Source organism: Fundulus heteroclitus, chromosome 8 (genome assembly GCF_011125445.2).
Source record: "Fundulus heteroclitus isolate FHET01 chromosome 8, MU-UCD_Fhet_4.1, whole genome shotgun sequence".
Taxonomy (NCBI): Eukaryota; Metazoa; Chordata; class Actinopteri; order Cyprinodontiformes; family Fundulidae; genus Fundulus; species Fundulus heteroclitus.
The window spans coordinates 6,347,496-6,360,417 of record NC_046368.1 but is presented as its reverse complement, the minus strand read 5'-3'; the positions used below and the strand labels follow the sequence as shown (position 1 = coordinate 6,360,417).

General features: G+C 38.5%; 1 protein-coding gene across 5 annotated transcripts; it reads left to right on the top strand.

Annotated features, from left to right (window-relative positions):
- On the top strand, positions 1 to 12,466 carry rnf180 (ring finger protein 180). 5 transcript variants are annotated; one of them, XM_012877483.3, is made up of 8 exons: positions 1 to 115; positions 1,714 to 1,816; positions 3,050 to 3,139; positions 3,957 to 4,499; positions 5,757 to 5,885; positions 7,881 to 8,100; positions 8,286 to 8,411; positions 12,272 to 12,466. In XM_012877483.3, the coding sequence occupies exons 2-8, from the start codon at positions 1,748 to 1,750 to the stop codon at positions 12,448 to 12,450; spliced, it is 1,356 nt and encodes a 451-aa protein (XP_012732937.2). In that variant the 5' UTR covers positions 1 to 115; positions 1,714 to 1,747; the 3' UTR covers positions 12,451 to 12,466. The 5 variants fall into 5 exon arrangements, 4 of the variants coding, with proteins under 4 accessions (XP_012732937.2, XP_035995901.1, XP_035995902.1 ...); XM_036140008.1 differs by having other exon boundaries at positions 3,957 to 4,511; XR_004931516.1 differs by lacking the exon at positions 12,272 to 12,466 and having other exon boundaries at positions 3,957 to 4,511; positions 7,881 to 8,199; positions 8,286 to 8,408.
- Positions 12,467 to 12,922: the final 456 nt, after the last annotated feature.

Here is a 12,922-nt window from a genome sequence, read left to right as displayed (position 1 = left end):
CCTTTGGGCCAACGGGGATCCTGTAGAGGCTAATTTCCCTGTTGTCAAAAACAGATTTAAATCCTCAGCACTTGGGCACCTCGACAGTTTAAACCCAATAAAGTTGTAATTTGCGGTAAGTCTGACTCTTATCATATTAAACCGACACGTTTAAAGTCCGTTTGTTGCTGATTAAAACCGGAACAACGGAAACTTCTTGTTAATTTTAGCTAAGTTAGCGGGAGGCTAGCTGCTCACAGTTTCTCTGTTTTCCAGCTTGTGGAACACAGGGAAAAATCACATCTTAGTTGAAATATGAATACAAATAAAAGTCAGGAAGGCTGATACATGAATGAAAACTGTGTGGAAGCTTTAACAGTTATTTTTATTCTAAAAGTATATTTATAGCGTCAGCAGGTGCATTTTAACCAATAACAGTTGTGCTAAACTCTTAAATTATCCCTCATGTTTTCAGGTTACCTCCTAAAGAAGCTAATACAAGCTTAAAACTTTCTAAAGTGGTTTAGATAAACAGTTCCGAAGCTTCCTGAAAGTTTCCTTTCCTTTTTTCTTGTTTTTTTTTTAGGACTTTAGCTGCTTTTTAAAAGTCAGTTTTAGTCTTTAATTCAAAGGATTTAGCGGGAATGTGTGGATATATAGAGTTACTTTCAATAAACTAGAACATGCATAATGATCGTTTGTCAGATTAAAAATAAAATGCTGTTTCTTGGAAAATCGGACCACCTCAAACCTTTTTTTTTTTGTTGTTGTTGTTGAGATATTATTAAATTTTTCTGAGAAACTGAATTTCTTCATTAGCTGTAAGCCAGAATCATCATAATTAATATAAATATATCACTTTTTGGACTGAATTACTTAAATAAAATAACTTATTCAAGATATTCACATTTTTTTGTCTTTTATTTAGTTGATTCTGTTAAAACAGTTCAACAAATGACAGAGTAAGATTTGACCTTCAACATGTCCAAACCAACCAGAAATCATCTGTTTTCTGTCCTGACAGCCTTTATTACCAGCAGATAAAGGTGGGTAGTAACTAGTTACATTCACTCAAGTAATAATATGACTCAAGTAAATGTAACTAAGTATCATTACTTTTGAGTAACATTTCTGTCTACCTGCTGCGAGTAACTTCATGAATAAAGAGCAAACTTGTTTTAACCAAAAAATGCACAACAGACAAAAACCTGGAGTTTATCTTTATCTGTGACTTTTCTGAACGCTAAAAATAAAAAGTAACCCTTGTTCATTGCATGTTTGTTTGTCGGTTTGTTTGCCTTCATTATGTGTAATGTGAACCGGCTTAGCCAAAGAGAAATAAAATATTCTGGATTTATTCTTTATGTTAAAGTGAGACTTCTTATTTGTACACAAGCTGTGTTATTTTAATGTTATTTTCTATCTAACATATTTTTTATACATTAACTGCTGTCAGTATTGCTTTCAAGTTTAATGTTGAAATAAAATAAATTAGAAAAGTGTTTCTTTTGTCATTAAAATACCAGAATTTGCACATAACCTTATATTTTTGTCTTTCAGATTACATAATTTTTTAAATATTAAGTCATCAACCGTTATGATTAGTTACTCAGTACTTGAGTAGACTTTTTTTTTACTCTTGAGTAATTTCTTGGCTGACAACTTTTTACTTGAGTGAAAATATGTTGAAGTAGTGCTGCTCCTGAGTAAAATGTTCGGCTGCTCTGCCAACAGATGGACTAACCCGTTCCTGCCGGAGCGTTAGAAGATGGACGGGACGACGCTGCGCTGCAGACGGTGTCGGAGGACCGTCATCGACTCTACGTGTTTGTTAACGGTGGGTTAACATTATGTTCACTGTGGTTTAAACTAAATCAGCTGATGTCAACCGTTCACCAGCTAAATGTTCTGAACTGAAGGGTAAGTTAGGGTACAGTTTCAGTCCCTGAGCTTTTTTATGAAATAACGGCTTTAATGTATAAATTATGCGCTGCTCATACATAAGATGCTTTTTTAATCTCAATAAAACTTTATTTATAAAGCTGCTTTCACACAGCCAGAAAGTGCCTTAAAAGAACAGAACGACGGACATAAAACAGCCAGAAACATAAATTGGAAATGGCAGAACTAAAGCTACCTTCATGCTGCTGGGAAATCTGACCCAGATCCGTCTTTTTCACGGTAGCGTGATCGACCCAATTCCGATCTTTTCGCCCCTTAAAAATCTGATCTGTGCGTCTTCCATATGTGGCACTAATTTAGATGCGTATCAATTTTTTTCACCGCAGCAGCAGCTAGAGCTCCATAGAATATCATTTTAAATAGCGGTGCTGCTTTCTTCTCATTGCTCAACAGCTTTCTAACAATAGCCGGCCGGTATCCACGTTTTTCTTTTTCTTTTCAAGTTTTTTTTTATTTATTTATTTATTTTAATTTATTTATATTAAACTTTATCGAACACTTCTAGAAACAATTACCCTCACCATTACTTCCATAATCAGTGCGCTGGTCTTTGACGTGTCCTTCTGTTAGCCGCGGGTCGCTTTGCGGTCTTGATCCATTCAGACAGAAGTCTGATGGCGGCCGCATTTAATTGTAGCATAAATGGCTACCTAAAAAAAAAAATCTAATTTCAGCAAAAAAATCAGACTTGAGCATCAAGACCAGCATTGTGAACTTAGCCGAAGTAAACAAACGGACAAAATAAATAATCACCCGTCTGTCCATCGAGTCATAAGGGCAGCAGGTCCAAGAGGGAACCCCAGACCTCCCTCTACCCAGAGACTTCCTCCAGCACATCCTGGGTGACCCCAAGGCGTTCCCAGGCCAGATGGGTTATAAATCCCATCTGGCCCAATATCCCAGGCCAGATGCTTTAAACGTGGGTGCTGCCCTTCCTGAAAGGCTGCTAAAGACCCGCCTCCCTTCTGAAGACTACGCCTGTATGTTTCGTCTCTCTGCTCCTACAGTCCAGCTGATTGCTCATTATTCATTAACAGCACATAAACTGTTTCCTCTTGGCTGTAAAGACGCTGTAGGAACGCTGTGATCGGTTGTGTTTTAATTTCAGGCAGCAGATGAAAGTCCAGCTGCTGGCTGCAGTATTTGGCACATTGATGCTGACAATCTTCCAGAGTGGATCCTGAGCTCGGTTCAGCAGGTCAGCCGGTTCTCCTGACGCTCTAATTAGTGCTGGGCGATAAATCGATTAATTCGAATTTACAATTCTTTAAGATTTCATTTTTGGAAAATCTGGATTTTATTTTGCCAATACACTCATTGGGTTTCCATGAAGAGAACAGCATGTGATGCTGAATATATGTTTAGGCAAATGTATTGTCAAAATGTTAAGTAGAAACTTTTTTTTTTTTTTTACCATAATACGAGGTACTTCATTTACTTATTCACTTATTTTTTTTACTTAGTTTGAAGTTCACAAGTGCAGTGAAGCCTGTTCTTAGCTCAATGTGTAATACAACTAGCAGCAAATGTTTTGTTATATTTTCATTGTTTATAATGGCACGGCTGCCATCTTGTTTTTACAAGCATGTTTCACAGCTTGTTTTTAGTTGCACTTTGAATTCAGGTCAACTCCCTGACGAAATGCTTGACATAAAAGCAAGGTTTTAAAATAATTTCTTTAATTTCTTTTGATGAAACAAAAAGGAGGAGGAAAAAATCGATTAATCGGATTAATCGGAGATTTATTTTTTACTCCATATCGCCCAGCCCTAGCTCTAATCATGTCTGATCTTCTGCTGTTTAACCGTCCTCTTCTGTCCTCTTAACTGTTTGTTCTGGGACCGTGTCACACATTTATACGTTAGTTTTAATCTCATATCAGAGATGTGAGGCTCCTCTGCAACCTTTTCCTCTTGATTTTGGATTTTGGTCTGAAAAGTAAACGCATACTGAGCTTTGATCCAAACCTTTTGTTAATCAGAAGTTTTATTTAACGCCTTCCTGTCTCCCCTCAGGCTCTGTGGACTGCAGGGAAGCTGACCTGCCATCACTGCGGGGCCCGTTTGGGCGGCTTCAGCTTCCTCGGTCGCTCCGACTGTCCGTGCGGCCGCGGCGCCGCCGTCCATCTCAGCAAAAGCCGGGTTGACCTGGACCACAGGCGCCGCGTCCTCCTGGTCCAGCCGCGGCGCTCTGAGACGGGACAGGCTCATCTGTTGGCGGACCTTTCTGAAAGAAGAGAGGAGGCTTCTCTGGACGGTTCCCGGCTCGCCCGCCTTCCTCGTTTGGCGCCCGTGGATCCACCCGGTGCCGGTGGGATCTCGCAGCGTGGCGCCGCCGGCCTCGCAGACACGCCGGAGTCGGGTTCCTCTGTTAGACATTCAGCAGAACTTCAGTCGGACTCAGATGGCGAGGCATGGAGTGATGTTCTCCCCTGGGTTCCTGACATTTCTGGAGGACCGTCGTTGTCTGTGGAGCTTCAGCAAACTGGGGACGTTTGTCTCAGAAGGAGACACACCTCTGAAAGAGGAGCTGGACAGGAGGAGGAGGAGGAAGAGGAGGAGGAGGAGGAGGTACGTGGTTTCCCGAATGTGAAGGTTTTCACCTCTAAACCCAAACTTTGCATCACATGTCCTCAAATACAGTGACTGGGCAGATTTTTGGTCAAATGTACTTTTTCATGCTTATTCAAAGTCCTTTTGAAAAGATCTGGTAGCCCATCGTAAACAGAATTTTTATTAAACCGCTATCCCTTAATTTTGTGCTCCACCTTTGTCCCTTTTTAAAGATGGAAAAGTCTCTCCTTTTTCTTTTCCTCATATAACATTTTTGTTTTTGACTTTGTTTTTGTTTTTTTCTACAAATTGTTAGAAGTAGAGGAAAACATAACTCCACCTTTTGGAAAACAATAAATCATGACATTTTCAAAGGAGATGAACAAATAAAAATAAAAAACAGACTTCCAGTTGCATTGGTACCGTATTTCTCAGACTATAAGGCGCACTTAAAATCCTTAAATCTTCTCAATAATTGATGGTGCGCCTTATATATAATCACCGTTGTGCTTACTAACTGATTTTATGTGACACAATGCGCTCAAATCTGTTGAAATGTTTAAATATGACTTTTGTTAGCAACAAAGCCGCTCCACTCAATGGATATTAGGAGCATTACGGTACACTGTGTCACTACCTGATAGGACCCCTGAGCTGTCTACCAGACTGCCTGACTGTAATGTCTAAACTAGAAGTGCATTCATGTAAGGCAGCCTGGAGTACGCGCTAGCAACAATAAACCTAGTAAGTTAATTCAATATAAATGTTACATTTATTCTGGCCTTATGATAGAAACAGGGCAGGGTAGTCCAGCTACTCTGTCCTCCTGATAGAGAGCTGTGGACGTGGAGGAGGGATATTACACACTTGGGAAGAATATGTAATGCACTTTATAATCTAAAAAATATGGTATTTTATTTTTTTAAATACATCAAAAATAAGGAAAACACCCAGAGGGACACGGGTTGCTCTGTTCGGTTTAAAAGGAAGGAAAGAAGCACGAATACAACCTGGTCAGATTTTATGCTCCTTTTAAAACAAAAGGAAAAAAAATCACGAAAGCTAAAACTATCCAGGGACCCTGCAGGGTTAAAGCAGCTCAAAAAACAGACACTTGATAAGAAGCCAAGAAAGAGAAATAAGAAGTCATTAAAGGCAGAAAACAGCCACATGAAACAAAGAAAGTAAAAAAATAAATAAATACAGAGATGATGTTGACTTGAGCTGCTGCATCAGTGACTGGGATCTGGATTTTCCTCTCAGGACCGAGCGCTATCGAGCCTCTCGGCCCGGATCAGACGGAGCAAACGAGATAAGAACCGTCTGAAGAGTCTGAGGAGGAAGCAGAGGAGGAGGGAGAGATGGCTGCAGAGCCAGATGAAGGAGGACGAGGTGAGGAAACGCAGAAATCACATTTACAGCCACACGTCATTTAAATATAATTAAAAAGTTCAATTAGTTCATTAACTCTTTTCATTAATTACACACAGACTGATGTTTTAAAGCAGGACAGTACAGTTTTGCCAAAAATCAAAATTGCAATATGTTTCAACCATAATTGCGATCTAATTTAGACTTTTCTCTGCATTAACTATAAGCGACAAAAATGGCCTGTAGTTTGTAAACAAGGACGATTTAAAGGTATATAGCCATGTTATATGCTTATAAAAAAGACCAAAAACTGTTTGATCATGATAAAATAAGGTTATATACACCAAGCCTCCATCATGATAATGTTCTGATGGTCCTTTTTGAGGTTAAATAGAATCAGGCGCGATGAGTAGATATAAACAGATGTGGCGCCATCTAGTGACAGTATCACAGAACTACCATAATGCTGGTTTGCTTAATTAATAAAACTATGTTAAATAAAGCCAGACTGAGCCTGACCTTCTGCAACGCCTCACAGTAAAGCAGCAGCTCAGCGTGATAAAGACCAACGTTATTAATTAAATAAAATTTATCTACAGAAACTTTAAGAGCCTTATATCAAAACATTTACTCACGTCGGTCAACTCTGACCAATCAGCAGGTTTAGCGTCCGCTTCAGTGAACACCAACGTTCAGACTGGATTCCCAGAGACATTCCAGTCTTTTCCCTCTTGGAATCATATTTTTTTTTTGCATTTTTTTCCACTGAATCTTGGAACATTGTTAATTTTTTTTTGCTGGGAGATGCTAACAGCCGTTAGCCGCTTCCTTGTTTTATCCCCTGCTGCACATGTGCAGTACGTACTTCCTGTTAAAATCGTAAATAAACACGAAAGGCTTTATTTATTGAAAATTTTTGCAAAAACAAAGCATAAAACGCCAAAATAACAACTAATACGGCAGCAAGACGCGATAATCTTTCATAAAATCCTTTTAAGCAACCAGGGTGAGCTGCTGACGTGTGAATACAAAAAGTCAAATAACGTGGCTATGCACCTTTAAAGCAAGAAAATTAACTGTTTTTATAAATCAGAATATAATTATTCAAGAGAACAGCTTGTTGAGTTGGACTTCAATCCTTGTTGAACATGCAACCAACAAACAAGTCAATGTATTAAACACTTAATGCTGTGGTGAGATGCCTGAAAGTTTCTGGTAAAAACTACGATTATATAAACTCTAAAACAAATAATAAAATTAGTTTATCTCACTGCTGCTGCTGCTCTCTTCCCTTCCATGTGGAGGAAAACCCGCTTTAAACATTTTACCGACAGCTAAAGAACGCGTCTGATCCATTAATTGTTACGTAGCCAAAAATTACAGATTTGGAAATTGCTGTTTTTTTTTTTTAAATTGTGATTATATTGCAAATGCAATTACTTGTCCAGCCCCACTTTATTTCTGTTAATCATAATGCTGATGAAAAAAATGCCATTTAAGTTCAGAATATTACACCGGACCAATAGAAAAAGCTGTTTAATACAGAAATATGGGTTTAATGAAAAGTATATTAATAACTGGTTAAAGGTTATTTTCCAAGGGTTGTTTTAACAAGGAAGGAAGGAAGGAAGGAGATTACAAAAGGTAAGGGAGTAACACAAATAAATGGAGGTAGGAAAGGAATTGAAGCAGTGAAGGAGAAAGTGGAAGAAAGCAAGCAAGGAAAGGAAAGAAGGAAGGAAGTCAAGAGAGAGAAGAATCGGAAAGGAGCAATGGACAAGGAAAGGAAGTAAGCAAGGGAAGGAAATTAGGAAAAAGAAGAAACAGAAATGTAAAGAAAAGAAGAGATGAAGAGAAAGAAGAATGAGGGAATGAAAGTGAGGAAAACAAAGAACACTTGGTAAGGAGGAAGGGCCGGAGTTAAGGAAATGAATGAAGGAAAGGAGTCAAGGGAAAGAATGAAGGACAAGAAGGGAATCTGAAGATATCTAACAAATAAACGGTTGATGTTGACAGAGCGACAGCGGCGCAGACTCGCCTCTGGACTCTGTGGACGTGGACAGAGACGGTCTGTCCTGCTCCGTGTGTCTGGACGTCTTCTTCAGCCCGTACGCCTGTCGGCCCTGCGCTCACGTCTTCTGCGAGCCGTGTCTGCGGACGCTGGCCAAGAACCGGGCCGCCGACACGCCCTGCCCGCTGTGCCGCCGCGTCATCTCCCACTGCAGCCTCCACAGAGGTCAGCGTCCCCGCGGCCCCCGTCCTCCGCCGCCGTGAGCTCCTCTGGGTCCACGGCGGCTCAGAACCAGGAGGAAACCTCCGCGTCGCCACAGAACCAGTTGCTCTGCCGTTCCCTCCGGATTATACTCTCATTTTTTTTCGTCTTCCGGTTTGTAAAAGCCGCTTTTTCTTGTCGCCCCTCAGAGCTCGACCAGACGACAAAGACTCGGTTCCCGAAGGTTTGGGCCAGGCGCCGGCAGAACTTCCAGAACGCCCCGTGTGCTCGTTGGCCCCTGCCCGGCTCCAGGGAACACTCGCGCTTCTTTTGGGGTGAATATGTTAGAGTCAAATATTACGTTTTCCTCTTTTTAAAGGATTGAATCTTTTCAGCTGCTAAACATATGTCATTTATTTCAACTATCTATAATTTTTTTTTGTTTTTGTGCGAGAAGGGGTGTAAAAAGCCAACATAACTTCCAGACATGAGGTGCAAAGTGGAATATTTATTATAAGTTTATTATATTATTAATCCTTTATTAATTCAGGTTAGTCCCCTGAGACCTGTTTAAACACATAAAATTTACAACAATTTACGACAGCAATTACAAATTTAAAAGTGTGCCAATACACGGCTTAAAATTTTATGACAAAAGTAAAATATGTACAAATGACTAAATAAATCTAGCCTAGACTCGGCCAATAATTGGTACCAATCCTTGTTTTTAGAAGCTTATGGTGTCACTCTTAAAAGCTAATTAACTTTTAGTGCAACTTTAGACCCAGTCATAGATTTAAGCAGGGATGTCAAACATACGGCCCGCGGGCCGGATCCGGCCCGCCGAACAATTTAGTCCAGCCCAGTGGCTAAATGCATTATCATTATTGAAAAAAAAAATATATATATTTATTTATTTTTTCTTTTCCCAGTGTCCTGTCTGGCAATGTGGCAATAAGAATTGTTGTCTTAATGCCAAAAAGAGCTCATCAGATTTGACTTTCACAAGTGGAGCAGTACTGCTTTTGCCATAGTGCTCCGCTTGATTTATGAATGTGAATAGTTTTATTATGATTCATGCAGGTAATATCTCAAATGATATGGACACTACAATGGGAAAGTAGGAGAGGAAAGGAAGAACAAGAAGAAGAAAAAGAAAAGTGAAAGAAAGAGGAGATAAAAGGAAGAGAATGATAAAACAATTATTGAAAAAAACATGTACTTCGTTTAATTGAAAATCTGCAGTTCCTATATTGTCCACGAGGGGCGCTGTGTTTTAATTAGCAGATTAAGCTTCAGGTGTGGAATAATTTAAATCATTTCTTAATTTTTATCTGTTTAATGTATTTTGTCATGCAGGACAGTGTTTTTAAGTTCCAAAAAATGTGAATAAATGTTTTTCAACATTATACAATCAATGTGATCAGTTCTTATGCATAATGCACAAGTAAATGTTTAACTGAGTAAAAGTATTGTTGAAATTGCACATACTTTTCTTAAAAACGCTAAGGTTATTCATAATATATTGTGTAAAAGTGAAATTAATTTAATATAAAAATCAACAACAAGCTTGTCCACTTTTATTTGTTCTATTTAATCTTACAATGAGTTAACTCGTGTGGCCCTCTTGAGATCAGATTAAGCTGAATGCGGCCCCTAAACCAAAATGAGTTTGACACCCCTGATCTAAAGGCTTTATTTCTCTTTTTATGCTACATTTGCCACAAGATATTAATAGTTTTCTCAATATTGAAATGATTAAAGCTGTCCTCTGTAACATTCAGGCCACTTTTTCGGGCACCAGCGCTGTTTTTCCTGATGTTTCATGAGTTTAGAGAACAGTAGCTACGTTTACAAGTACAAAAGTAATCGGAATAAAGGGGCGATATGAATTAAAAGAGCGTCATATAAACCTGCTAATCGCAATGTGATGATCAGATTAAGCTCAATCAGAATGAAACTGTAATCCGAATGAGAGGTGGTGTTTTATGACGATTGATAATCCGATCAACGTTCATATAAACGGTTGTCAGGATCAAGTTATTCTGAATGTGGCAAACCTACCAGAGTGCGTCCGACGTAAACATAACGTATTTCCACGTTGGTGAGTGGTGGAAATAAAACCTTTCTGTTCGAAAAAAATAAAAGAGCTGAACATTGTTCCCTATTCAGTAACATTTCAACCGTAATTAAAACATTGTGCAAGTCCAGCCTGGGCGCTCGGAAGACAAACAAACTTGTATGATATGGGATTGTTTACTCTTTTTTTTTTTTTTTGTGATAGAAGTACTTTTTTTTTTGTAGGGAATTTGATAACTGCCTATGTCACAGCGATTCTATTCTGAATAAAGCCAGGTGCACATAAACGCACATCATGATCGGATTAATTGATTGTGTGCCCATATAAACGGTACAATCCGATTATTTAATCCGAATACATTTTAATCCGATTGTTAAATTTTGTGCATGTAAACAAAGCTAATGAAGCATTAGTGCCCCTTGTGGTCCAGTGGAGTCATTACACTAAACACCTGTTTTAGTTGCGTGTGTTTGTTTGACTTTAAAGACGAAAGATAGTTTTGACAGTTTAATACGATGAAAACACAAAGTGTGTGTCTTCAAATAATAAGGGGTTTTGCATTCTTTTTAATTTCATAGAACACATCCGTCCGTGACGTTTTACTCAAAAGCAGATTTTTGCTACGCCTAAATTTACTTTTGGTTCATTAAACTTTATTACATACTTTATTACGTCTTTCTGTTTAAAGGAGTGAGCCAATCCTGTTCACAGTGGTAAGAACAGTCAAATATGTTTTTATTTTTCTTCAATTAAACTCAAAAGAATGATTTACGAGATCCTTTCTTACAACAAAGCTGACTACTTGATTTGTTTGTTAAATATATCAAGCTTAATGTATTGTTAAGCAAAACATTTGAAATATATTGTTTGGTCTTTGAATATTTTTGACCCACATGACAGAAAGTTTGGACACCCCCCTGTTAGTAGTGCATGAGAAATACATTATAATTAGGGCTGTCAAACGATTACTTTTTTTTTATCGAGATTAATCGCATAACTTCAATAGTTAACTCAAGATAAATCACAAATTAATCGCATATTTTATCTTTTTATTTCTGAAAGTGTAAAAGCCTATTTGGGCCTTTTTTAATATGCAATTTTGCAATAAATGACACTGGTAAAAAACATTCTTGTAAAATAAATATTTTAATTTTTTATTTTCAAGCATTTTTTAATATTGGAATGACAAAATCCTGGTGCCATAAAATGTTAAACTCTGGCCAATAATGGCTAAATCGGAAAAAAACATTAGGGAACGGTGTGTGTGTGTGTCTGCGTTATGGCCTAACAACGTTAACGCGTTAATAACACATTAAAACTGACAGCCCTAATTATAATATATGAGGATGACAAGCTCTGGTTAACCAGGAGCCCAATGGGGGTAAAGAGTTAATGCTTATAATCTTCTATTCGCTATGTTGTGCGTTAGAGGGGGTTCATAAAAACGTTAAAATTAAAGGTAAAACCAAATCTGGGCTGTGTTTCATGTATTATTCAAATATTGACAATTTTTATTTTTTTTGCAAAGTTTTTTGCAAAGGAGTCAATTTCCTGTCAAACAATCAGAAAATCTATAATTATATATATATATATATATATATATATATATATATATATATATATATATATATATATATATATATATATATATATATATATATATATATATATATATATTATTTAGTTGTATTCTGAGATAGAAAAGCAGCAGATTATCCACCCCTGGTTGGGTTCAGGGGTCTTTAACTCTGGTCCTTATGGGGCCGGGGCCCCTGTGCTGCAGCTGTTGGATGCACCCCTGCTCCAGCTCACCTGGTTAGTGACCCGCGCCTCTGCTGACACACCTGGGAGCTAATTCAGCCTTTTTGGTTCAGGTGTGCTGCAGCAGAGGCGCATCCAAGAGCCCGGAGCAGCAGACCCCTCCTCTGGTTTCCATCTGTCTAATTGTCTAATTAAACACACAGACCAGCCAGCCGGCTCTGGTTTACAGGAACATTTCAGTGAAATCTCACCTCAGTTAAACTGATCTTGCACAATGACTGTGAGTGAAACCTGTTAGAAATCCATCTGAGACGTTTTCAGGTTATTTTTTTGTTATTGTCTGTTGTGCTGCAGTTAATCGGCGAAGCGCTGCGACCGCGTGGAGACGCTGGCGCTTCACCCCGGGGGCTTTTAGCTTCAATGTGCTGGGCCTGCCTCAGCACACCTTCTTCCACATGGACACCATTTTACTCATCTTTGCTTTAAAGTTACTCTGTTGCCTCTCCGTCTTGCTATGCAAATACATCTTTTGAGATTTGGTTTTCTGCAGATGTGCTCTTCTTTGCTTTTACCGTGAAAGCGTGAGTGGAAGGCGGGCCAACAGGAGGACGTTTTGCTTTTAATTTGCACATTAATTTATTCAGGACTGCTGGCTTTTTCAAGCCTGCTGTCGTCATGTTTCAGACAGGATGACCCTGCAGAATACGGATCCATGTTCTAGTAAAATAAATATTTTCTCTATTTTTCAAAGACGTGACTGAGACTATTATTGTGTTTCCTCCATTTATTGTGTTTGGTCAACAAACGGGACACATATGGGTCCTCAAAAAAACAGAGTTAGCATTTATAAGTTAAATTTTCTGTCCTTTTTCCATAAAGCGCTTTGAAATGCAGTGGCTTTTACGCCTGTTGGCATTACATTAACATGCTCTATTGGATTCGCTGCATCACACCTTGAATTCAACATTTTACTCATCATTTTTTTGTTTTTGACTTACTAAATGC

Bases quoted from the DNA above. Each gene is read 5' to 3' on its own strand.
- rnf180 (XM_036140008.1), top strand. From the start codon at position 1,748: ATGGACGGGACGACGCTGCGCTGCAGACGGTGTCGGAGGACCGTCATC. The intron at 8,101-8,285 runs GTCAGCGTCCCC...GTCGCCCCTCAG, and splicing joins CCACTGCAGCCTCCACAGAG to AGCTCGACCAGACGACAAAG. The intron at 8,412-12,271 runs GTGAATATGTTA...GTTGTGCTGCAG, and splicing joins ACACTCGCGCTTCTTTTGGG to TTAATCGGCGAAGCGCTGCG.